At 37.3% G+C, this 27011-nt stretch overlaps 1 protein-coding gene across 1 annotated transcript in view; it reads left to right on the top strand.

The window, feature by feature from the left end:
* Positions 1 to 27011, top strand: part of lmbrd1 (LMBR1 domain containing 1) — a 94684-nt gene that overhangs the window by 41980 nt on the left and 25693 nt on the right. The window contains exons 7-14 of the mRNA XM_079636404.1: positions 1728 to 1801; positions 8101 to 8226; positions 12665 to 12817; positions 18075 to 18139; positions 18509 to 18611; positions 21961 to 22065; positions 23365 to 23514; positions 26027 to 26108. Of these exons, the coding sequence (XP_079492530.1) occupies positions 1728 to 1801; positions 8101 to 8226; positions 12665 to 12817; positions 18075 to 18139; positions 18509 to 18611; positions 21961 to 22065; positions 23365 to 23514; positions 26027 to 26108 (858 nt within the window). The remainder of the gene's footprint in view (positions 1 to 1727; positions 1802 to 8100; positions 8227 to 12664; positions 12818 to 18074; positions 18140 to 18508; positions 18612 to 21960; positions 22066 to 23364; positions 23515 to 26026; positions 26109 to 27011) is intronic.

Raw genomic sequence — 27011 nt, 5'->3', positions numbered from 1 at the left:
AGAATCAGGCGCTAGAGCAGCTGTAGAGCCGCCGCAGATAACAAACAATATATTCTCTGTCCAATCCCTTAGAAAGTCTTCCGGGGAAGCGACAGAAAACGCAGGTCCCCCTGCATTGTGAGGAGTTCATAAACAGAGCCGCTTTCCGTACCAAACACGAACGCCATTGTCTCCGGCATCGCGCCTTCGCCACTTAACAAAAGCGGGGACATCACAAAGGGAAACACCTATTCAGATGTAAATGCTCATTTCAGCCATCAGACATCAAAGCGTCTCTCCTTTTTATATTCTTCCGTTTGCTACATTAGGAAGCAGGAGTGTAATCATCTTCATTTCTTCTCGACGGCTTTTGTGTCTTGGGGCTTTTTGTGTATGGAACGTGGTGGGTGGCGCAGCAAACAGTTCTCAGACTTCATGTGGTTCGACAAAATGGAAAGAAGTCATTTCATGAGTGATGTAAAGCAGTTCCTGAGGAAAATAAACAGAACAGTAGGTTGCATTCAATTGAGGTAGGCTGCAGGCAGAAGGGGGCTTTCTGGGCTCAGGGCTGCCAGGATGCTGTGTTTTGCTCCGCTGGGCCATAGCTCAGAACTAGAGGAAATGGGGGAATCGCGCGAGTTTGTGAGTGTTCAACTCTCTCGCTCCCTATGACAGGTGGGATCCTAACAGGAAGTGCTGTGGCGGTCACTTCCCATAAATCTGCCTCAGCTGGCTTCAGATCTGACAGCTGGCATCATGCCCTTTCCTCTTTTCATTCATTTTTGCTCTCTCGGCTCCATGTTTCATTTTGTATTTTGAGGACTGGTGATTCGCAAAATGTCAAATGTACATTGTTACCAGGTCCATACTAAAATATAAAATATTTAGCAACTTCTTTTGAAACAAGCAGTCAAGCCATACAGGTGTGCGCCTGATAATTGACGGTAATAACCTGAAAGAGCCGAAAGATCTCTGTTTTGTTGTCAGTTCATTGAGTTTCCGGTAGCCTTTACATGGTAAAGCTTTTTTTGGTCTTTTACAGCACACGTTATATATATTCAGAATGTAACAAAATAAGTTTGAACAACGACAGTCATGGAAAAATTTATTTGTGATGTTTTTCAAATTAATTCAAGTCGTTTTATTGACATTTTATTGCTTTTGTATCCTCCCCCCAAGTTTACTTAAACTCTTGACAATTCTGTTAACTTACAGCCTTACTTTTTTTATTTGTTGCATTTCTTGTCATTTGTGTATTTATTCTGTCTTATTACAGATTATTTACAGCAATTTTTACTTAATTTAATACAATTAACTAAAAGCTTAAACTTTAAATGTATACAATTTAAGCTTTATAAAATAATAACAATTAAAAAAAAATGTTTTTTAAATAAAGCATGTTCAGTAGCATATTAGGTTCGCTGTAATATCAAGAATTGTGAAATTTTACTGGTACTGATATCGACTACTAAATCTTTTTAAATAACTTAACTGAATGTCCTTTATATTTTCAACATGTCATTGTGACTATTAAAATTTAGAGGGCAAAAACTTAGCTGACCTTTCGGTAACTATGTCAGGGTAAGAGCAGGTTGAGAGAAATGATAGTGAGAGTGGAGAGAAGATGAGGTGCATTGAGAAATTTCCCTGGGGGCAAGAACTGCTCTGAATATCTGGCGTATGACCAAAACTTAACAGAGCTCTGCATTTGGCCCATGTCATAAATAAATTTCCCCTCTGTCTTGCAGATGGCCTGGCTGCCCTGTCGTTCTCCATCAGCTCGCTCACCTTGATTGGCATGCTGGCAGTGATCACATACACGGTAAGTGGCCAACAGAGAATTAGTTGAGGTGGGTGGTTACTTGTGCCCCATCGATTTGCATGCGCTTACGGGGGTGCTGCGAATAGACTTTCGTACGAAAGCACTTTTAGACATAAAATGGATGATTCTGTCCACGATATAAATGTTGTCACAATTTCATTCTGGTTTTATCTACAGTTTTACAGGTTGAAGTGTTTATTTTCTATAGCACTTGTGTCACCACACTGGGAAATTGGTTGTACCAATATTGCAGTGTCAGGTTGATTGGGAAGCACAAACAAACAGCAATCTTTAATGACAACTACTAGTAGAAACTGACTATTGCATTTATAGATGTGAAAAGAATACTTCGGCTGAAGAGGTCGTTGATAGTGAACCCCGGATATGTCTTCACGTGTAGGTTTCTCGTATGATAGAAAAGCCGCCTGTCTTTGATTGTAGTCATCCTGGATGATGAAGCAGCTCCTCAACATTAGAAATGTTTTGTGATTCTTGCGTTTTGGCCTGCAATCGCTCAAAATGACACGCTGTCATTTTTCACCAATGTGTGTGGACGTGTGCCTGAGACGTCAGTGTGATGTATATGCTCTGTTATCTCTCGCCTATTTATATATCTGGGCCTGAAGGCCATTAATAAACGCCCGTATTCTGATTCCTTCAGCATACTGTAGCTGTTCTATTCGGATAAGATAAATTGATTGTACTGTAACACTTGTTAATGTCATCCATTTTTCATCACCAGCATCATGAGTAACCGGGCTATGAGAATCTATGCTTTATCAGAGATTGAAAAAAATTAGGTGGGATATCTTTGAATGTGGCACACAATTTAAATATATTTATATAAATATTTGGTCACACTTCAGATTAGAGACCAATACTAACTATTAACTATGACTTTTGCCTCAATGACCTCTTAATTACTGCTTATTAATAGTTAGTTAGGTAGTTAAGTATAGGTATTGGGTAGGATTAAGGGATCTAGAATATGGTCATGCAAAATAAGGCATTAATGTGCGCTTTATTTTATAACCCAACAGTGTACAAAGCAATCGTCGCAAAATGGCAGCAGCTGCGTTTGTATGAAACAAGAGAGAGCGAGTCCACAATACTGGATGGCATAATTAAATAACTACACAAAATATTGATTTTTGATATTTTATTAGCTCACAAAACGCAAAACTTCAACGAGAAAAAAAAAATCATAGCGAGCATATAGCGCTGCTGACTTTAGTAACCCGGATGAGCCTATGTTCTCAGCGGTTGTTATCGAGGAAAAACAGGATTCCTCGGTTGACCAATCAGAATCAAGTATTCCACAGAGCCATGTAATAGGTACCTGTAAACAGTCAACGTCCTAGTAATATGTATGCTAATAAGCGACTAGTTAATAGTGAGAATCGCACCCTAAACTAAAGTGTTATCAGAAATATCTGTATGTAGTTCTCTATTGAGTTACAAAGTTGCTGCACTGTTTTTCTCAGAATTAGGGCTTTCAAAGTGCTTGTATTAAAAGGTTTGACAATTTTCACAACGCTCCGAGGATGATAATGTTCCCCTGTCTGACCTCGTGTTGTCAGAATCTTGAGGAGAGGCTTATGGAGAAAGAAAGTCTCCTAGTGCGCTCTTGTTTTTGATCTTCTTGGTTGTGGTACAGAAACTCAGAATCAATCAAAGATTCCTTGTCAAACAGCAGGGTTCACTCGCTCGGGCTGTTCCTATTGCGCTTTCTCTTTCCTATTGTTTCTTTTCTCTGCAAGAAAGATGCCGAATCACCCATCCTCCCCAATCCCATCATCCTCAAGTTTCCAAGGCGATGGGTGATTTATCACACTGGCCTATGTGTTATTATTATGCATGATTAACCTAATGGAATCTAAGTGATGGGCGCCGTATGCAGCAGCAGTGTTGTCCAGAGTGGGCAGGTTAATTTATCACTGCACTTTGAGCCAAGGTGGCCACTTGCTCTTAATTCATATGGCTGGCCGAGATGTAAACTCGTAATGACAACACCACGGCCGGCTGCGCTTCAACTAAACGCTAAAGCAAGCAGTTCAAACCTTCAGCACTTGCTGTTTTTGGCCAACATCACACTTTGCTGAGCTGCTGGGAAATTAATATTCAACCTAAGCACATGCAAACAGGAGCCTCAGCTTGTTAATAAGCCTCTGAAGTGCCATATGGTCAGGGCGGGCGAAGCTAACTTTACCTATCCAATGCTTGGATGGCCAGCTCTCAAAAAAAAATCATGCTGGGAGTTTAAATCGTGCTCTTTAAGTGCGACAGCATGAAGTTGCAAAAAGTTTCAGGCTGTTTGGGGGTGAATCGTTTATTCAGAAAAATACAGAAAAACTCCTAGGTAAATGCTGTTTGTTCTTTGAACTGTAGAAAGCGGTGGCTCATATTTTAGTTTTAATCCTCAGAACAGTGAATTCAAGCATTTGGACACTTCTTTTAAACCTTCTGCCTACGATTTGTCACATCTTTCACATCACTACTATTGTGTGTACAGTCAGTTCTTGACACTTTATTTTAAACTTTTCCCATCCGTGATCACCAGTTACTTCACCTTGAACTCATCGTCACCTCATCTGTGTTTATCGTTTGAAAGAGTTCTTCTGTGTGACACCTTTATGAACTCATAGACGCCTCTTTCTCCTGCTCGAAGATGCCGTTTCAAGAAGCCTTTATCACCCTCAATGTTATGAGGTGCAAAAGTGTGTTTTATGCTTGATCAAGCCCCATTCTGCTTAAAACGATTCCTGACCTCCCAAAGTCTAAACCGGTTCCTGTGCTTGAGTGGTTTTCGACATCAAAACACCACTTGCATTCTCACTTGAACCCATTTAACATCCTTCATTGGCTAATACAGATGCTGAGGTCTTATATCAAGCTCATTGCTGCTGGTGTGACGTTACAATAAAAATTATTGACCCGCTGACTTTTTAATGTGCATGTAATACTTGCATATGCATATGAGCGTATATCACGGCTCTTTGATCTGTCTGCTTGACCGCGGGCCGTCTCGGTCCCTGTGCTGCGTGACACAGTGGTGATTTAAAAGTCTGGCTGGCGTGCTGACGTTCAGCCCTGGAGGGCTCCTCTCGCTCTTAAATCTGCGCTCCAAAGATGCTGATTCCCAACGAGAGGGTGACCGCATTAATTTCCACTGATTTAATCACAGTGCTGCAAAAATGACCTGCGATTGGCGAGAGAGTCTCTCCCTCCTTCCCACCATCCCGGGTGCATCCGAGGGGCCACTTCAACAACAACATCCCACAATTTTGATTTTCTCAGCTCTCATTTCTCTCTTATCTTCCATACAGATTTTCTTTTTCCATATCTCAGTCCTATTCATGAAATTCTTGAGACAGATATTTTTCATAGTATGTATATAATTCCATCCATCCATCCATCCATCCATCCATCCATCCATCCATCCATCCATCCATCCATCCATCCATCCATCCATCCATCCATCCATCCATCCATCCATCCATCCATCCATCCATCCATCCATCCATCCATCCATCCATCCATCCATCCATCCATCCATCCATCCATCCATCCATCCATCCATCCATCCATCCATCCATCGATCGCTAACATTGCACACTAACTGTACTGTTTTTTTTTTTTTAAAGCATTTAACTGAAAGATTGTATTGACCAATCAGGACATACAACCAGAGCTATAGTATGTGTTTTATAAAACATTTTCGATATTATATTAATTTAGTTGTCACCATAACAAGTGACACAGATGTGTTTCTTCCGCACACAATGTGTTCCACACCTGCCTGAGTGGTGTAAATTGACAGTTTTATATTTTCCAAAGCAACAGCAAATAAAATTAGCCCCTCATTTCCAGCAGTGTAACACGTTTGAATTTAATTTAGAGACTACAAAGGGGACAGAAGAAACACAGACACCATCTGGCAGAAGACCATTGGTTGTTGCGTACTGAACACCTCTGTACATCTGTGTGACAGTTTTATTTAGTCTATGTGTCCTCGTTATAGCATTGGACACTGAGGAAGATAGTGTTTTAATACAATAATCCAAGATTGATCTTTTGGTAGTTTAATGGTGCATGTAACTTTAGTGGATGCTCTGATTATAACATTTATTTCATTATTTTGTGAGCAAATTTTTTCTTGGAGGCATGCATTATTGTCCATTGACAAGAAGAAAACATGAATTGGATGTTATTTTGAATTACTTTAAACACAAAGTTACTGTTAGATTCCTCAAAAGTGTCATGGTCATGGAAATCCTGGAATTCTAAAAAGTTGTTTTTTTTTAATACAAAATCATTATTTTATTATAATGCTACATGTATTACTAAACCTCATAATGTTATGACATAATGTTAATTATTTTGAATTTATTTTCAAAAAGGCCTATTATGCAACTATTTTCAAAACAGAGTTTAAAGTTTAAAATGTACATTTTATTTAAAAAAAATTAACTATTATTTAAATTTAAGTTTAAAATGTCTAAAAAGTGTTTCGTCTATTCTAGTTTTTTTTTTGTGTGGAGTCAAACTTGTAAGTCATTGTGATGTCCAATTTGTGAGCTATGTTTTTTTAATTTTTTTATTAATTAATCAAATTTCTATAGTGATTTTTTTTCTTTTCTTTCCCAATTGGAAAAAACAAATAATTTTGAATGATTCATTGGAATTTTTTACTGAAACAATGATTTTTTTAAACTTTAGAAAGGTCTTATAAAAGTCCTCAATTCATTAGTCAAAAAGTGTGGAAACCCTGATAAAGAGTTCAGAGGAGTATATTAGTCTGCTGGGAAAAATTTCACACAATTTTTTCCCTCCCAATATCTGCAACATTGAAAAGTGTAAGGAAAGTCAGAGGAAACTCATAGTTTTGTGGCAGAACGCACACTTTTCCCATGCAGGCTGTCGAACAAAAGCCTCCTTGTATAAGAGGGTGTACGCCTCCACTTTTTCTTCTCTCTCCAATCCCCACTTTCATCCCTCTCTCCTCCGATCTCCCAGCTGACAACCGCGATCCCTTCATCTTACATCTCTACACATTTTCTCTTACTCTCTCCTTCTCAAACTATCATACTATCTCTCTCTCTCTATCTCTCTCTCTTTCTCTCTCTCTCTCTCTCTCTCGTGCCTCAGGTCTTCTTTTCCAATCAGCACAGAACACACCTGTTTTTGTTTGGAGTGTCTCTTATTTTTCTCACGCTTGACGGACTGCAGGGGCGATGAGGGCAGGAAAGAATGGGAAAGAGGAGTCAAAGGAAGAGGAGACGTCGCACCAGGGGATGCAGGACAGATTCCTCTTTTATGAGGAGCGCTTGGTATTCGGGACATGGTCCGGCCTTTAGAGCCCTCGTGATTCATAGCAGGGGGTGTCACGGCCCATGGCGACGGTGTTAGGCGCCCGCGACAACGAGTTTTACAGAGCACCAATTTCTCTGCTTTAAAAGCATCTTCGGCAGAGGAGATAAAAAGGTCACCAGTGTTTTAGCCGCCTTCTGAAGATCTAATTGTGCTGCTGACTTTTGTCAGCATTTTGATATGAAAGCTTTTGAAAATGGCAGAACCCCACGAGTGAGAGTGCATGAGGGGTTTTTTTGTCCTCGAGGTGTGTGCACGCACAACCTGGTCTCTCTTATTCTCTGCCTGTATTGATTTGCCACTAGGAGAGTATTGAAGAAGGTCTTCATTTTTAATTAAAGTTCACAAAAGCCCATATTGCGAAGACTAGCGGGCTTCTGACCCCAGCCTTTCTCTGCTCACTGCATAAGACCTGCACTTCCTAATGCCGAGAAGGGGGGACTCATCGATGAGCTCAGGGCGTTGAAGTAACCTCTGATTTACAGCTCTCAGAAAGTCCAAGGTTTGATCATATTTCCCTACATGAGCTCCGATATTTCTTCTCTGATGCTTTGTGCACATGTACGTGAGCTCCGGCTGAGTGTCGTCACATGGGGGCACTGTTAAGCTGTGCATTGGTGGAAATCAAGCCGTGCATCTCAAAATGGTTGCTGCATCCAAACACACACTCTCACACTCTGTTCTCTCTCTCATCTCCTCCTCTTCACCCTCATTGCACAGAAAACACATACATGGATTCAGTGGGCTTCTGAATGACACCATTTAGAAAGCACTCTTTTATCAAGTGCCATAATGTATGGATTTGTATGGATATGTTTAGTTTCACAGGGGCTATCGGTGGGACTCTTGGTGAAATTGTGATGACACTTTTACCCAATGATTGTGAGTGGTGTATTATTGGTCTTTAAAACTCTTTCTTTCTCCGCCAGGCGTACGGGATGTCCGTGCTGCCGCTGAACCTGATTAAAGGCACGCGCACCGTCCTGTACGAGCGGTTGGAGAACACAGAAGACATGGAGGATGTGGAGCACCAAATAGACAAGCTCAAAGCCAAGGTCTCTGTGTGTGTGTGTGTGTGTGTGTGTGTGTGTGAGAACTTAATTCAGATCAGATCATCCTTTATCTAGGATGAGCCGCTGTCTTTCAGGTCAGTGGTTCACAACGGGTGGGTCTTGACCCAAAAGGATTGTCAAGAGATGCAAATTAAGATTGCAATTGAGTGCCTTGCGAAGTATTAATGTACCCCCTTAGTTTGTTCTCAATTTGTAATGCTACTGCCTTATGTTAAACTACTTTAAATTACACAATAATCTACACTCCAATGACAAAGCAGAAAAAACAAAACAGGTTTGTGACATTTTTGCAAATTTTAATAAAAATAAAAAACTACAATAATTACATTGTATAAGTACACTTGAAATCATTTCACTTTTAGATGTTACTATACTCCGAGTGGAGTTAACCTGAGGCAAATTCAGGCACACACCTCTCAATAAAAGGTCAAGCAAAAACCAAACATGGGGCCAAAAGAAGAACTGCCTGTAGAGCTCAGAGACAGGATTGTGTCAAGACACAGATCTGGGGAAGACAACAAAAAAATGTGCATGCTGCATTGAAGGTTCACATATGCATATAACCTCAATAAATGGAAGTATATTGGAAGAACCAGGACTCTTCCTTGAGCTGGCTTCCTGGCCAAACTGAGCAATCAATGGAGAGTGGGTGTAGAGTGGTGACCAAAAAGCCGATGGTCCCTCTAGTCAAGCTTCATGATCATAAATAGAGATGTAAACTTACACAAGGACAAACATCACTGCAGCTTTCACTAGGGGTGGGAATCTTTAGTCGCCTCAGGATCCGATTCCGATTCTGGGAGTCACGATCCGATTCCAGAACGATTCTTTATCTACCCGCCCTCCCTTATTAATTCATTAGTTTGCATAAGTAATTAAGTACTTTTTAAAAATAATTACAAATTTTAAAAAATTATTAAACCAGTTGTATGTTAAGAATTTTAAACTAATATAACTTCAAACCATACAAGCAAGTAGCAAATAATAAAGAGGAGCATAGAAACGTATAACAAACAACAAACAAAGAGTGCTTTCAGTATTTAAGATTATCTGAACGTTTTCCATTCAAGAACTGGGAGTGATTTTTCTTCATCTTTACTGTTGTTTTTTACTATGGCATCATAGACTGCGGGAGATCTATTATGCATTCACGCACGGATCTCTTTTGAAATATAAGAAGTAATGTGGTTTGTCCCTCCCGTTTAATCCCTTAAGACAAAACTGGCCGTGTTTACGTACATTTTGCACAAGTACATTAAACCACTTACACAAACAAAGCGCACGCGCGTCAGCATTTGAAATTGAAAGCAGCCTTCTTTTAGTGAGGTTCATATTTTAAATATATAAGTCCACTGCATTCCAAACCACATAAATGATGACTTCGTAGAGCATTTGTAAGGAAAATACCGACGGGCGAGACAGCACACAAGCGCTCGTCTCTCACAGCGCATCCGGTGCAATGAAGCCTGTGAATGTCCTTGTAATTCGCTTCAACCTTTCTGAAGTTTATGAAAGATTATTTTACGGAAGGTTCGAGTGGTGTATGTGTTTGAGGAATTGGAAGTAAGCAGAATACGGGTGTTTTCTAAAGCAAACTCTGCGTCATCTCTCATCTGGTTAAAAACCTGGTCAGTACCCTTCTGGGAAAACTAGGTTGCTGCTGGAAGAGGTGTTAGTGAGGTCAGCAGGAGATGCTCACCCTGTGGTCTGTGTGAGTCCTAACGCCCCTGTATAGTGATGGGGACACTATACTGTCAAAAAGCACTGTCCTTAGGATGAGACGTTAAACTGGGGTCCTGACTCTCTGTGGTCATAAAAAATTCCATGATGTCCTTTGTAAAAAGAGTAGGGGTGAAACTTTGGCTCCTGCTCAAAATTGCCCATTGGCCACTGCCCATCATCATGGCCTTCTAATCATCCTCTTTTCTATTCATATATTCATCACTCTGTCTCTTCTCCACCAGTAAGATGGTGTGTGTTAGGCTTTCTGGCGTAATATGGATGAAAATCCGGCACTTCTCATCATGCACTGCTCTGTAAATTGTGATGGTGGCAGCATCATGCCTTAATGAAAACCTAGTACAGAAAACCTAACCCAATCGAACATCTCTGTAGAAACCTGAAAATGTCTGTCTACCTGACGGATCTTGAGACGATTTGAGGTGAAGAATGGCAGAAAATTGTGCAAAGCTTGTTGCATCAACAATGTACTTATTTAACTTTGTTCTTTTCTAATAAATTTGCAAAGTTGTCACAAATCTGTTTTTTGCTTTGCCATTATGGTGTATGGAGTGTAGATTGATGTGAAAAAAGTCATATAAAATAGTTTGACATAAGGTAGCAACGAAGAACAAAAAAATTAAGGGGTTTAAATACTTTCGGAAGGCACTGTATATAATTAAGAGACTTTTATTAACCGTTTTAAAAAACCTTACAGAGCCTTATCTTTTGAACTGTAGTGTAGTTAGGATTACAAAATCAATAGGCTTAACTCTTTAAAGGATGGAGAAACTCTCTACAGTATTCTACTGTATTTAGGTGCAAATTCAGCTGTCACTTGGTTGACAAATGACAGCTAAAGACAAATTAGGTAGAGGCCTGCATGGTCAGATTATTGGACGTCCCTCATCCACATAAACCATAAACTGAACTTCACAAAAAAAGAAAAGAAATTATCCAGAAGTTCTCTTACAAACCAAACTGTAACAGATTATGGCAGGTAATTTAAAGTGGCCCTATTATGCTATTTTAAAGGTTCCTAATTTTATTTAGAGGTGTCCTACAACAGTTGTACGTGCATCCAAGGTCAAAAAACGATTTCATTTTCTCATAATATACATTTCACATTACTTAATATCTCAATCTGAAAACGGTCTGTTCGAAGATTCAGTCTCTCAAAACCCGAGAGCCTCCTCTGTTCTGATTGGTCGAGCGTTTACAGCACGTGTCAGAAACGAAATGCCCATTACCATCTGAATTTCAACTTCGGAGGCTTGCTCTGCGCTTGATACACGGTGACACGAACAGATGGCGTCAGCTTGTCCATATCAATTCCAGCAAGAGTCCTCATCCTTTTGAAGTGCATGCAAAGTGGATTTGCAGGGCTGAAAATGTCAACTACACAAACCAAACTCTTTCAGGCCTCTGCTACAACTACAGAGTTCAAGGGCGGGTCACAGTAGACGTTGTTCGAGGGCAGCCAGTAAAGAGCATTGGCTGCATTATGCAAATGTATTACATTGTTACGTAGGTTTGTAACTAGAGATCCACCACTTGATCGGCTGGTGACCAGAATTGGCCGATTTTCACGTAATCGGCCATGATCGGCGACCGGCCGGTCAAATGCACTCGGGCACCATATGATTAACATTGCGCAACATCAGCATCACATCTGCACACGGAATGCTCATGTAGAAACCTTGTGAATAGCGCGTATTTTTTTTGCCGTACATGTTAATCAATGAGTGCATTCACACCGTGAGCAGGAGTCAAGTCAAGTCACCTATATTTATAAAGCGCTTTTTACAATACAGATTGTAAAGCAGCTTCACAGTGATAACATGAAAATAATACAAGAAGTTTGTTTCTAGAAGAAAATTGCGTCATCGTCCACCTGAAGTAAGGCAGATCCATAATGTTGAATATTAAATGTCCCCAACTAAGCAAGCCTATTTTCGCAGTAAAAGCCCACTTTTGTATCCGCATACTTTTGATGGACAAAATAAATATGATTTCACACAAAAAGTGCCGAAAATACACAACATGCATTTGCATGTCTAGTGTGTTTTAACTGGAGTAGGCTATGTCAGAAAAGAAAATGAAGACTCAAAAATATTTATTGAAAATGTACCCATTTAAACTTGTTTTTATTATTCAGTTTAGGTAAAAGTATATGGTGTTTTATAAAAAAAGAAATATTTGTGTGTGATGTAAAGTGGTTAGAAAAAATTTTATCGGAATCGGCTAAACTCGGCAGGTCAAACTCAATGAGAAATCGGAATCGGCCTAGAAAAGTGTAATCGGTGCATCTCTATTTGTAACATGAAGTGAGACTGAAATTATTGACGACTCATTTCGGCAGTTCAGAATCGATTCTTTCTTTTAGGAGACAATGACTTTATTTGTCGTGCACTTTACAGACCTTTCACATTCACAAACAGCTATATTACACACTGCATGAAAGGTAATATTAGCATAATAGGGGCACTTTAATTACATCATCATATGCATGAATGCAAAAATGTATAAACAATGGTTAGTGCCAATTTCAGCTTTCTATGATCATTTATTGTCTGCCTAGAAAATCAAACCATCAAAATTTCTTGAATTTGACTTCTTGAATTTGAAACCAAATGCTCTAACTTTAAAAACAATAAAAAAAAAATACTTTTATGCAATGAGCTATGTTGTACTTTTTCAGTGTGCCGATGGGCGCCCTCTTTCTATGAGAGACCGGAGGAACCTAGAGGATCTTGAAGCCAAACTACAGATGCTTCACCGGCGGGGTCGTCACCTGGAGATTGCAGAGAGGAACTGCTGCAATAAAGTGGGCTCCGCTCTCCGCCCCATGAAGGTTTGTTGAGTTTTGCCTCAGAATCATTTCATTGATGTTTCAAAATTGCACAAAATAGTTTTAAGGGTGAGTGAAAGACTAAAATGTGACAAAAACCTCAAAAGATAAAATGCTGACAACTGTAACAAATGATTTTTGGCAGATAAACTTGAACAGACTTTGCAGTAGTTCAATACCAGGGCAGCTTTTTTTTTTTTTTTTTTTTTAGAAACATTTCTAAAACTCACATTTTGGTTCAAACAGTAAATACTTCAAATCATAAACAGCTGTCTTCCCACACACTGACATATCCAGAGGTGACAGTTCTCTCTGATGGAGTAAGAGTGGCATTCGTAAGAGATTCTAGAGAGTCAAATGATGCCAGATCGAGTTCAGCTCTTTGTGAACTGCAATCTTCACCCTGTTGCACCACATTTATCTGAAATCATTCAAATAGGTTGCATTTTCTCAAAAGTGTTCAAAGTCATGAAATCCAAATTGACCCTTTTTTCTTCCATAATACATTTTCCTGGCTTTCATCAGAATGTTTTTCCTGCATCTGAAACAACTTTTCTTTCTGTTCGATGTCAGCGTGGGGCAAATAGTTGTACATTTAAATCTCGCCAGTTTGGTAATGCAGTTAAAATGAATGAAGGTTACTCCAATAATTGTAAATAATGATGAATTTAGATTCTGCCCACAAACACTCATTCAGGTCTGAATTTCCTGTTTCACAAATAAATCCTCTTTATGGAAGTAAAATGGCTTACTGTTCCATGTTCACTTTAAAAGATTTTGCGATTTAAAAGTTCTCATGCTATTAACTATCATACATTCTTCAGAGCAGTTGCGTAAATTGTCATTTATGTAAGCATTGACTTATAATGTATAACAATTGCTATCTATATTCTCTTTTTTTCCCTTCTGATTTTTTTTCAAGCGTTTTCGTCATCTTGTCACTAATTAATTTTTCAATTATTGTCACTCTCCTATCTTGGGTCTATCAAGTGTAGTCTATGAAGGGGGAGGTGTGAAGGAAATTAATTTTCATGGTGACTTTGATGTAACGCGTACATTATGACTTCATTTGAATGCCAACACGTATTCCTAAGAGAATCGAGATATCCTTTGGTTTTTATCACCTTGGCACATGTTCGCCAAACTGAACTACCACTTTGCTAGATGCGTTATTTCACTTATTGCTCTGTTTTTGTTCAGCTAATGTAGCCAAATTCTGTAGATTGAATATATTATATTTATATTTATGCCTATGGCAGCTCTTTTTTTAAATACGTGTGCTTACTGGGATTCGGACATACGACCTTTGCTGTTGTTCTTAAACCATACGGTAGCATGCTCAGATCGCATGGCTATCAAGCTTCAAAATAACAAAATATGGGTAATGAAATGACAGAATTTTTTCAAGCTGTGTTTGTCACAAACCTCTCTGTAGTACCCCTGCATTCCTCTAGTCTATCTTTAAAATGTTTGCAGTCTTCTATTCATTTGCTGGTTTTCAAATTCTTTGCATCGTTTCTTCTCCCAGCATGCTGTGCACCAGAGGGGGTTCCTTGTTTCTGTCTTTAGTGGCCCACTAGCAGCAGACATGAGCATGACACTATAATGATAGACTCAAGACTCTATTTATACCTAAACTAGGCTTGAGATTTACTAATTTCCCCACAAGAGCTTCAGGGGAAACGCATACTGAGAGAAATCTGTCTGCCAAACTGCTCTCTCCGTCACTCACTGCGCCTCGTTTACACCGTCACGTAGTTCGGTGAGCTCTGCGCTCGTTTTAGTTTAGCATTTGTTGCTTACAGTCTTTGATTTACAGTTCAATTGAATGATTTTCAAAGCACTCAGATATGTTCGAGGTCAACATCTCCTCTACATATCCTCCAAGGGCCATTTTCACTTCGCGCTTCCTGCAGAGAAGTCTCACATGTACTTGTAGTTGTCGTTAACAAAACATGTGTACTGATATTCAACACATTTCTTGTCACAGTACGCCTTCCTGCGAGAGCCAATGACATCGCGTAATGGAGTCGCGCGGCTGTAGAAAGTGAGGTCCAGTGGGTGGTTTGTTAACTGGAGCATGGGTGGTCCAATGGGGCGATTTGAGACGTGCGAATCCCTGCTGATAATTTTATATAAATTCAGCTGTCAGCACAGACTAATAGATCGCACACACACGTGCGCATACACCAACACATGAACGCACACTTCTATTACCCTCTAATGTGGACCCGGCAGATGTGATTGATTCCATTAAGAGAGCAGGTTAATTGACCTAAATTCTGTATCAGATTGATTGATTAACTTTGATTGATTTTAATTATTGTGTTTACCGTTTCATCTTCAGCGGAAATTGGTTTGGAAAATTGAAAGTGGTGTATTGGAGGTGCTTGGGTATTTTAATGAGCCCTGAGAAAACAACACTTACCATGCAAATTGCATGTATTTCCTCCCTTTGCGACAAATAATGAACACATTGAATCTATATTGCATTCTTTAAGTATAGTCGTCATGGCGGTTCACTTGTAACCATAGAGATGTTGTAGATTTACACGCTGTTTCACACATGTCAAGAGGTACGCACATTAGAACCCAGCAGGGCCCGGTTTGATGGCAGTGGCAGGTGGTCGCGAGCCCAATTATAAAATAAAATAAACCTGTTTATGTAGCCTGAGTGAGTGTGATGCCTACCGAGGCTTTCATTATCATTCAAAGGATATTAAAAAAAATCTCTCCCTTAATGCACTTTCAGACTTATAAAGCAGCCCTTGGCAAAGCTCAGAGCAAGGACGATTATGAACCGGGCCAATGTGACCAGGGGCATCTGACTGCCAGGGGCCTTGAGCGGTTCACTATGGCCCAACATAGAGAAACAATCCACTGAGGAACAGAGCTTGAATGTGCGCACAGTGTAAAATAAACAAAGAAAATGAGAAACGCTAACCGTGCTCATCCTGAACACTTTATTATAGCTGGTTTTGTGTATAATTCCCATATTGCATCTCGTATTTGTGATATTGCTTCTCTTTTGGATATTGCATCTGAGTTAGATGCTTGTGGAAACCTCTTCGACAGTCCACCAGACCTCTCTAAGGGGAACAAGGACATAGTTGAAACATTTCAAACATGCTGACATGTAACCTTATGTAGGTACCGTCCTAAAGGGACTTAAAACAGGCACACGTACTTTAGGTAGCTGTGTTTATGCTGGGTATTGAAGTCTGTGGTTTTGTTGTGTAGCTAAAGGCATGCTGAATAATGAATTGAGTGATGCTGTAACTTTTTGTTGTTATTAATGTACTCTTTCTGTAAAGTTAAAGCTCTGGCTGTCACGGTTATTACGGCTATAACTGCGAGCGTTTATTATTGGTATTACAGCAACAGCTTGAGACATAAATTCCTAATATACTCTTAGAATAGCTCCAGCTGTGTTTTTAACCACAAAGCGTAATTCCAGCATCACTAATAACTCGCAGTCATTGGTTTGAATTAGTTATAGATTATGTCTCGGAGGCAGATTCACGCTCATTTACAAATCTATCTTCTCGCTACAGTTCACAATCTGTCATATTGTTCTTGAGGGAAATCTGTGTCCAATGCGAATGTCGCTTGCTTTAGTGGTTATTTGTAAGTAGTCAGAGTCGGTATTCGCATTGTTAGACAGACGGACAGATAGATGTGTATAATCAATAGATGGATAGATAGATCGGTAGAACTTCTGTTTATATCTCTAAGGTATTTTCCATTTGTTCTGAATTAGTTTGTTCTTTTTTTTCCTTACTTTATTTTGAGAAAATCTAGAGTCATTACTGCACACGTCAGGGTTTTGTTTACTCTTTCAAGTCAAGTCAAACAGACGTGAGCTCCGGGAGGCCAGTCAAAGGCAGCCGTTCAGTCTGGCATATTGGTTTTGTTTTGCTTTGTGGGTTGTGAGTGTTTGTGTCTCCATCTTTGTTCATTTACTCTTTCCTCTGCAGTTCAGTCTGTTCCTTATTTAGAGAGCTTGTGACCATGTTGTCCATATTACTCTTGGCGACTGTGTCAGGCTGAGGTGGGCCGCACCATATGGCCATGTGTAAAAAGTGACAACCACTGGGTTAGATTTCAGTCCTCTGCATAAACATTTGCTGCTGTAGTGTATATTTGTGTATACTTTCTAGTGTGTTTGTAAATCAGTGTGGAGGAGTAGTGAAGTAATGTTGGGAAATCAGATTTAATTTGAGCTATTTAGACTATATTTCTGTAAACCACTTCAAAAGAATCAATTCACTGATTTATTTAAAGGCATAGTTCACCCTATTCTGTCATTATTTACTCTATCTTATGTCGACCCAAACCTGCATTACTGTCTTTCTTCAGAATTTGTGAAGAATATCCAGGCAACTCTTCAGTATTAATAAAGAAAATGAGTACTGAGGCTGACAAGATCCACAATGACAGAAATTTTTTTTCCATATGTCTCTGTATTCTAAGCTATACAATAGCTTTGTGTAACAACTATCCTATACCTTTGTATGGCAGCAAAACACAAGGGGTGCAGTGGTCATTTTTCCCATTCATTACAGTACGTTCTTTATTATTCCGAGTGGAGAACAAAAATGGTCATATGGGTTTGAAATGGATCAGGATCTAAAGTCATATATTATACAAATCATATATAAAGTAATGTATGTCTATATTCAGTTGAATATGTTTATTTATAATATGTGTATGTTTTTGACAATTATTTTCAATTCATTTAATTACTGTGTAAATCTGTGTTATCCGTGTTGACAACAAATGCTGTCATCAAAAATAAGATCTTAAATTGCATTTTTTTTTGTTGATATTTTAAATACATTTTAAGAAATCTGTTAGTTTTATAATTAAAGCAATTGATCAAAAGTGGCAGTAAAGAATTTTATATTGCTATAAAATATTTCCATTTCAAATAAATGCTGTTCTTTTGAACTTTCTATTCATCATGGAATCCTAAAAAAACACAATTTCTTTGCACCAAACCAGCTTATTAGAAACATTTTTGAAGGATCATGTGACACTGAAGACCGGTGTAATGATGCCATCACAGGAATAAAGTACATTTGAAAAATATATTGACATAGAAAGAGGTATTTTGAATATGTTTTTTTGATCAAATACAGTCTTTTTTCGGGATATTCCACATATTTGTTCTGGATAGTTTCTAAAGTAAAGTTACTAAACTTTTAAATTAGCTTGTCGAAACACTGTTGTAACGCTGTCTCTTTTTATGTCTTGTCAGATCTTGCTCGGGGTCTTCTTCATCCTGGTGGCCCTTTTGTTCTTCGTGACCTTGTTTATTTCCAAGTATGTTCCATCAACCTGCACGAAATGTCACACTGATTGAAACTGAAACTCTACTCCATCTAACTCGTCTTTCTTACATACACACATTCACATGTTACCAGCAAAATGCCTGGCCCTATTGAAAAAACGCTCTTGAAGAATGCCGTCCCCTTAGAGCACAGTGCAATTGAGGGACATGTTGATTCAATGCTGGAGTGACCATAAATCTGTTGTTATTTTACACACATATTCATCAACACCTGCAGCACTCTAAATTAGCTCACAATCACAATCATTTACTATAGCAGACCATGGAGAACTTTGGTTAATGATGTTTCTAATTCAGTCTCTTATGTGATGATGTTGTTAAATGTGTTTGTCTTGTTGCAGTCTGGATAAAGCGTTACATTCAGCTGGTATCAGCACTGGATTTATCATCTTTGGGACCAACTTAACCAACCCTCTTAATGAGCTACTGCTGGCGCTGCAACCGGTGAGCAGCATCCTCTCTTTCTTTTGTCTCAGAATCACATTTGTGTCCTCAAGTACTAGTGGCAAGTTGTGTGCGACCAGAATTGTGTAATGGCTCGGCAGGAGAAGGTGCCAGAAATGGAATGCGTTGTTCGCTTTGGTTTTACTACGACACTTAGAAGTAGCAGCCGTGGATGTGTCGCAAGAGATGTGAAGAATGCGATCTGCACAGCGTAGGCAGTTTCTGCCGAGACCAGCAGCAGTGAGAAATGCATGATTCTCTAATTGGCAAGTTCACACTGTCATTCAAAAAGTTTGGACACACCTACTCATTCCTTATTATTGCTAGTTCCTTCATTTTTCAATTGTATTAAAGCCATTAAATCTATAAAATAACATAAATTGAAAGTATAAATATTAACAATATATTTTTAATAAAGATCATGAGGGGCATATCACGAATACTGATATTTTTTATTTGATTTTTTTAAGCAGTATTGAAAAGCTTAACATGAGTCCTAGACCCTGTGTTATACATTTTTTATAAATAATTGTTCTAGCAAAAATGTACAGCAAAATTTGAAATGAACACAACGGTTCAAAAGTTTGGGGTCATTCATATATTTATTTTTAAAGGTTTTTTTGTACTGAATATGAGAAGGCTCTTGTGCAGTGTTGGGGAAAGTTACTTTTAGACAAGCCATGTGTAAATTCATAAGTCAACACCATTGCTGAGTATTTTCTCATTAAAACTGCTGTGAACCGAAGACAGTCTCAAAAACTCAGTTTGAAATCGCTGGTGTTTCTGACGTCACAAACTACCTTGTAACCAATCACGTCAACGTGTGGATCTCTGAGCTGCTGTGAGTGAGTGGAGACGGGGCTTATTTGCATATTCATAGAATGTACACCGCCTGTACTAAATAAGTGTGTAGAGTTACATTCCAGCTATTTTAAAGATTTTTTTTTTTTCAAGGAAAAAACTTTAAATATGTAATTCTGGTGAATAAGTTTTAAGGGATAAAATTGTTGACTACAGGGGGACTTTATAAGTAATGCTTTACAATATTGCGTTACTCCCTAAACATAAGCTAATTCCATAATTCCTTTTAATGAGAAGTAATGCTTTACTTTTGCATTACTGGGCTGGGCTTGCTTGATTTTTTATAAATAAAATTGTGTTGTGCAAGTGAGTGAGTAAATGCTTGCTCACATTTAGTCTAGAATTATAATAACCATCATGTTTGCACAGCGCTCACAACGCCTCTGCACCTTTACTCTCAATTTCTCTCAACATGGGGACAGGAGCGCTGTCTGTCAATAAATGGAAACACAAAATAACTTGTGTTACTTATTTGAAAAAGAAACTCCGATATTTTGTTGTAAATGTAAAAGTAATGTGTTACTTTACCAGTTAGTCGCACACATTACTTGTAATGTGTGCAACACATTCACCAGCAGGGCTGCAATTATTTGAAGAAAATGCAGTAAAAACAGTAACAATGTGAAATAATATTTAAACAAAAATACAGTAATATTGTGAAATAGTATATATATATATAAAAAAAAACAGTAATATCATAAAATTAATTTCTAAATGCACTGTTATTCTTGTGATGACAGCTTAATTTTCATCATCATTACTTTCAGTGTCACATGATCCTTCAGAAATCATTCTAATATGCTGATTTGGTGATCAAGACACATTTCTTATTATTAAAGTTGAAATCAGTGGTGCTGCTTATGTCTGTGGAAACCATGATGAATATTTATTCCAGGATTCTTATATCAATGTTCAAAAGAAAAGCATTAATTTGAAATCTAAATCTTTTGCAACTTTATAAATGTCTTTACTGTCAATACATTCCTTTGATTGACAGTAAAGAGATTTGTGTCCTTGCTGAATATAAGTGTTAATTTATTTTAAAAATAATAACTTTTGCACAGTAGTGCATGTCAGCGCGTGTATTATTGAACTTTTTTTTAATATTTTGCATTTATTAATAAATACTGTTTTATCAATATTGTTTTGATACACACTGATTAACACTGAAGGCAGTCAATTTCACATTTATAGTACTACAAAAATATATATTTTACGTATCCCCAAGTTTTTGTGCTGATTAAAGAAAACAGCACCCTTTAGATATGTATTTCACTGGATCATACTAAAAATTATTATATTCATAATGCTTGACAGTTTTGGTTTCATCTAGTTTTTATCTAGTCAAAGCTCAAACCAGGAAATGTGTTGCCACTGAGCCACAATACCATAATCTGCAAGAACAACAATGTACAGATCTCAAAATGAAATATAAGACACCAAACAGTTTGGCACTTGGTCTGTGGCTGCTTGCCTCATAAAAAGATGTGATGACCTCTGAATTAAGTGCTATTATGAATTGGAAATAAGTACGCTTTTCATCATTTAGTGCTTTTGGATGAGATTTCAAATCCTTCAATCTTTTTCAAGTAGTGCAATGATCAGTTTCCATGTGCTTGAATAAAATATGATCGCTTGTTTCATTCGCTACTTAAGATGGCTTGATTAAACCAAATTGTTCAGGAATCCAGACCGTTGATTTCAGCAATTAGGCCACGTGAAAAGGGAAAAAGAAAAGTAATTTGCAAAGAGATAAGACATGCAGGCCAGAGAATTATTGCTCATGCTTCCAGAAACATTTCTAATTTGTGCTTCGTGATGTCACCGACTATATTCCATCCTCGATATGAGGGCAACAGGTAAGGTCAGTGCGTGTTTTGCTCATTTCTAAAAAAGCATTTCAGCTCCAGTGGAGTTATGGAGGACAAGCTGCCAACAGAAGAGGCATTGTCATTTGTACGAGCCAGCAGCTCTTCCAGGAAAAAGAGGACCATTTTTAGCTTGACTTTCAAACAGTTCTGCCATGTACTTCCTGTGGCTCTTTTGAGATGAAATGCATTGAAAATAGTTGGAATTGCTGAAAGATCACCTCAGAGTTGCGAAGCGATCCATCTCTCGCACAGGAGTGGCAGTATTTTAGGCCACCAGTGAGAATGTGAGTGTACCGGTGTGTGTATATATATATATATATATATATATATATATATATATATATATATATATATATATATATATATATATCCTTTGTGCCTCCAGCATTGTGATGTTTGTGAAACATGCATCACTTACTCTAAAAAAACATTCTGGTACACAAGGAAAAGGCACTGCAAGCGGACAACACTTCCGGCCATCTTCATTGTCAAGCTAATAGTTCTTTTAGTTGATACTAAAGCCCGAACTAAGTGTTTGTTGTGTGTATAGTGAGTATTTTGTAGCTCTTGTGAATGGAGTTGTGGAGTTGCCGTTGATGTTTCTCTTCCTCCTTCAGGTTTTCCCACTGGACTATGTTCTCATCACCACCATCACCATGTACTTTGTCTTCACCTCCATGGCCGGGATCCGTAACATGGGCATCTGGTTCTTCTGGATACGGGTGAGACACAACGTTGTTTCTTTTTCATCCTCATTTACCTGCTTTATTAGGGTTATTGTACTGAATTTTTGTGGTTAAATTAAACCTGTTTGTATAGGCCAAACGTAGTTTAAAGGTATGTGAGTAAGGCAGGTTTTTGTTATCGATTCACATAATATAACAACAATAAGTATTGTATATGTTAGGCCTGATTTTCATTAAAAATATATATATATATATTATAAATAAATTCATAATATTCCTAATAAGTTAAATAATACATATTTAACTTTAATTAAAAATCATATAATGTATCGGCAATAAATATGGTATATTTTAGGCTTGTATAATTATAGTTTATAGTACTATATAGTACTATAAATGTGAAATTGACTATCTAACAGTGTTATTTAAGTGTGTATCAATAAAATATAGATATGCTGGTAAAATAATAATTATTAATGAATAAAATGAATGAATATGCTGATTTATCAATAAATGCATTCATAATATTTTAATAAGTAATACATATTTAACTTTCATTACAAAATAATTCAAACAATATAGATAATAATTTTTCACTACAAATTGAAATTCAGTGTGAACTGCTGGGTTCTGCTGGGGTAAGCGTTGGGTAGAAGACTTCAGTAGCACACCAAGATTCATGGCTTGGAATAATTCTGATAATTATTTTGAGCAACTTTACTTTGTGCCATAACGGCACCTTTTGACCATTTTACTTGGAAACAAGTTTTCATTTCAGTTTAGACCCTCTATATTTTCAAAGTATCCACTATAGCAGTGAGGATGCTCTACCTATCCTTGTTTTTGTTGCTCGTAACCCAACATTATTTGTATACAGGTGAAACTCGAAAAATTTGAATATCGTGCAAAAGTTCATTTATTTCAGTAATTCAACTTAAAAGGTGAAACTAATATATTAAATAGACTCATTACATGCAAAGTGATATATTCCAAGCCTTTATTTGTTTTAATTTTGATGATTATAGCTTACAGCTATGAAAACTTTTTCACAATATTCTAATTTTGAATTTGGGGTTTTCATAAGCTGTAACCCATAATCATCAAAATTATAACAAATAAAGGCTTGAAATATCTCACTTTGTATGTAATGAGTGTATATAATATATTAGTTTCCCCTTTTAAGTTGAATTACTGAAATAAATTAACTTTTGCACAATATTCAAATTTTTTGAGTTTCACCTGTATATTGTATATGTACATTTCTGCAGTTCATAGTGCTGTAGACTCATAGCACTCAGTCATATCAGTAATATAAGGTTGTTTCTTTCTGTGCAGCTGTATAAGATCAGGCCTCAGAGAACCCGACCGCAGGCCCTCCTCTTCCTCTGCATGATCCTCCTCCTCATCGTCCTCCACACCAGCTACATGATCTACAGTCTGGCCCCGCAATACGTCATGTACGGCAGCCAGAAATACCTGCTGCAGGTGAGATGTGTGTTTGTCTGTGTAACAGTCGATCCCCTGTGCTGCGCTGCATGCCGATTACAGGATTACAGCTGTCGTATTCAGAGCAAACAGGGCCCACGCCGGTGACATAAGTGTGTAATGATCAACCCTTTACAAAGCAAGTGTCTGAAAGCATTTCAAAAACCTTTCTCCCGACTCTCTTCAAAACCCATTAAAGGCCTTCCTGCATCTGTTATTTTTTACTTCTTCAAAGGTCCGTACATATATGTGACGTTAAAAACTGTCTGATGTCTTTGACCCGCTCAAGTGAGAACGCTTGCCCTCGTGTTCTTTTCTGCGAATCTATACGTCCTTGTCATATGTAGCCTAGCAACTTTTAGAATGAAATCTGATCCAAGTCGCGGCCTACAGACCTACACGTGATGCCTTCATCCACACTTGTGTTAAATGATACCAAACGTTATAGATTATTGTGGGGGGAAAAAAACTCAAGTTTGATAAAGCTAGCCAATCCAGGTGCACATGGCAGTTTCAGTCAGTGCTTGCTATTTTTATTTGCACTAGGCATCATGTGGTCATTGAACGGACTGGGAACGGCCCATGGGCATCTGGGGCTGAAACTGACAAACTCTTTATCGATCAAATCTGATTTCTATTCACTTCCTGGAAAGGGTAGCAGTCATTCTGCATCTATCCAGTGGTGCGTGTTATACCATTTTATTACTTCCAAAAGTTATGCTGCCTTCACGTAAATACAAGCTCAAATGAAGAATAATTTGACAAGCTGTCGGAAGGCTGATGGAGCAAATCGTCTGCGGAGGACAGAGAAGGAAGAACAGCTCGCGGCAAGATCAAACTTCCTGTTCTACTCGGCAAACATCACAGCATGTGTCGAAATCTGACCAATTACATCTGTCCCTCGCACCTCCGCAGCATCAGATGTAAATATTGAAACATGGATAAACGAATAACCGAGAAATACATGTGCTTTGCAGGGTTTTGCGCCATGCACAATTGAATTGAGAATGCTTTTTAAATTCCAATTGAATTTCTGAATTGGAGCTGAGGGAGCAAACAGGATGCAGAATTAGATTTTAAATTGAAATGGTAGGAAGAGTCATTTACCGAAGTGCAATGAAAAGAAACTCGTATAACAATGATTTTTAGTAAATAAATAAAAAGTATTATTTTAATTCATGTTAATGATCTAATATTTCATTTATTTAAAATATAAATAAATTATTTTGTTAATATGTATTATTTAAAATATTTATACATTTGGTTTTGGTTTGGCACACACAGTAGAAGATGGAAAACATCCTGAGAAAATATATTTGAAGAAAAAAAAAAAAAAATCAGTCACTGGTAAAACACATGCAATAGTAGGATAAAATATGTGTATTGTATAAATATTTAAATATGAGTATACTAGATAGATTAACGAATCCTGCACAATACGACCAGGAATGTGTATTAAGAAAGAAATTAGTATCACTTTAATTTCATATGATATTAAATGGTGAAACACGTGGAGATTTATGAATCTGGAGACAGTATGAATCAGATTTTTGCAAGCATAATTTATTTATAAAATTAATTATTTGACTCATTGTTACACTAACCCATATAGTTCATGTATTTACTTTTAAACAAGTGAGTTTTAGTCGCACTCATAAACATCAATATATTATCTCTTAAGCACATGGAGTGTGTAATTGAAACTATATTTGAATTTCTGAACACTTTCCCATAATTTAATAACCCAAAAAAGCTTATGAGTCAGTCTTCCTCTTATAATTAGTATGTGTTCTACGAATCCTGCAGAATTCACCAGTCAGAACTTTGTTTGCTTTGCTTTGTTTTTCGTATTCTTGTAAGAGAGGGTTCTAGAAATATAAGTGTTGTTTGCACTTTAGTCTGTGCTGTTTTAGCACCAGTTTACTTAATGAATTATGCCAATTGGGTTTGATTATAAATCGGCTCTTTAAAATGCAGAAAGTGTGCTCTACAACACTACATGTTTACGTATATGGCAGGTTAAATTGCTCTTCTCCATCATCTGATGAATTACTACTGCCATCAATGCAAAGAACTTTTTTTTTTTTTATAATGAAATAGCTTTTACTGCTTGCTTTCTCTTTAGCGCTAATAGTGCCATTCACATATCATTGTGCCAGGAATATAGAATAGAGTTGTTTTAATATGGTGCAGTGTAATACGTCTAATTTAAATAGAAAGGAGGCATTGTAAAGATTGATAATGACTTAATTTAAACACTGCGAGGCTATTAAACTGGATTGCGGGGGATTAGTGAATATGATTTTACACTGAAATAATGTGCACATAACTGTCTTTTGAATCAAGTGAGCATGAAAAAAAAAGAGACAAATATTACCTTACACATTGCTAATGTCTTATTCTCATGTAAAAAAAAAACTAAAGCAAATTGCATAGGGTTAACTTGCTTGCAGTTAGAGTTATATCCATACATCAGTTTGGTCTTATTGTTTTGGGCTTTTTTTGTTCCCAGACCCCAGTGCCTACAGCAAACTCATCTCAGGGCAATCACTCTGCTGCCATCACCAAGATATGCGATGCAGACGCTCCTGAAGGTAAGACTGCTATTCTTTATCACCCACAGAGTGACCAACGTTCATCATTCCAAATAGAAAGGTTGATGAGAGGAATATCACGGAAGCTATCGAATAATAACAGAGGTCGTTTACATATAGAAGTGTTAAATGTACAGTAGCAAAAAGAGCCTGAAAAATTCTACGGGGAAGGCAGAAAAGGGTCATGTATTTTTTTTTTTTTTTTGACAAGAAACATTGACTTTAGTAGCAAAAAACCTTGACTAATGTTATAAGTGAACTTCAGGTGAAAAATGCAGTGTGTGGCTCCTTTAAAGAGTCTTTGGCTTTAGAGCTGTGAACACCCACATTTCCTGCACCTTGGTTCCTTAAGTATCGTTTCCAACTTCCCATGCATCATCTCTGCTATTAAAAACAAAAAAACAATATACAACAAAAAAAGTAAAGATTTCTAAGCCATGTCCTGAATCAACCAACTATGAGATGAATGACTACAACACAAATTATAAATTAAAGCAAAAAAAACACAAAAAAATATATATATATATATATTTGGATTTAATATATATATATATATATATATATATATATATATATATATATATATTAAATCCAAATATATATATATATATATATATATATATATATATATATATATATATATATATATATATATATATATATATAATACTTTTATTCTTTCTTATAATTTTGTTTACATTTGTTTATATTTCAGAATTTCTATTTCAAATAAAGTAAAGTGTTTTTTTTTTAACTTTCTATTCATCAAAGAATCCTGAAATAAATGTATCACGGTTTCTTCAAAAATATTAAGCAGCACAACTGTTTTCAATATTGATAATAAAAAATAAAAATAAAACATTTATTGAGCAGCACATCAGCATATTAGAAGGATTTCTGAAG

The sequence above is a fragment of the Phoxinus phoxinus genome (genome assembly GCF_949152265.1).
Source record: "Phoxinus phoxinus genome assembly, chromosome: 14".
Classification (NCBI taxonomy): domain Eukaryota; kingdom Metazoa; phylum Chordata; class Actinopteri; order Cypriniformes; family Leuciscidae; genus Phoxinus; species Phoxinus phoxinus.
Note: the sequence above shows the minus strand (reverse complement) of the source record. Positions and strands in the feature narration are given on the sequence as shown.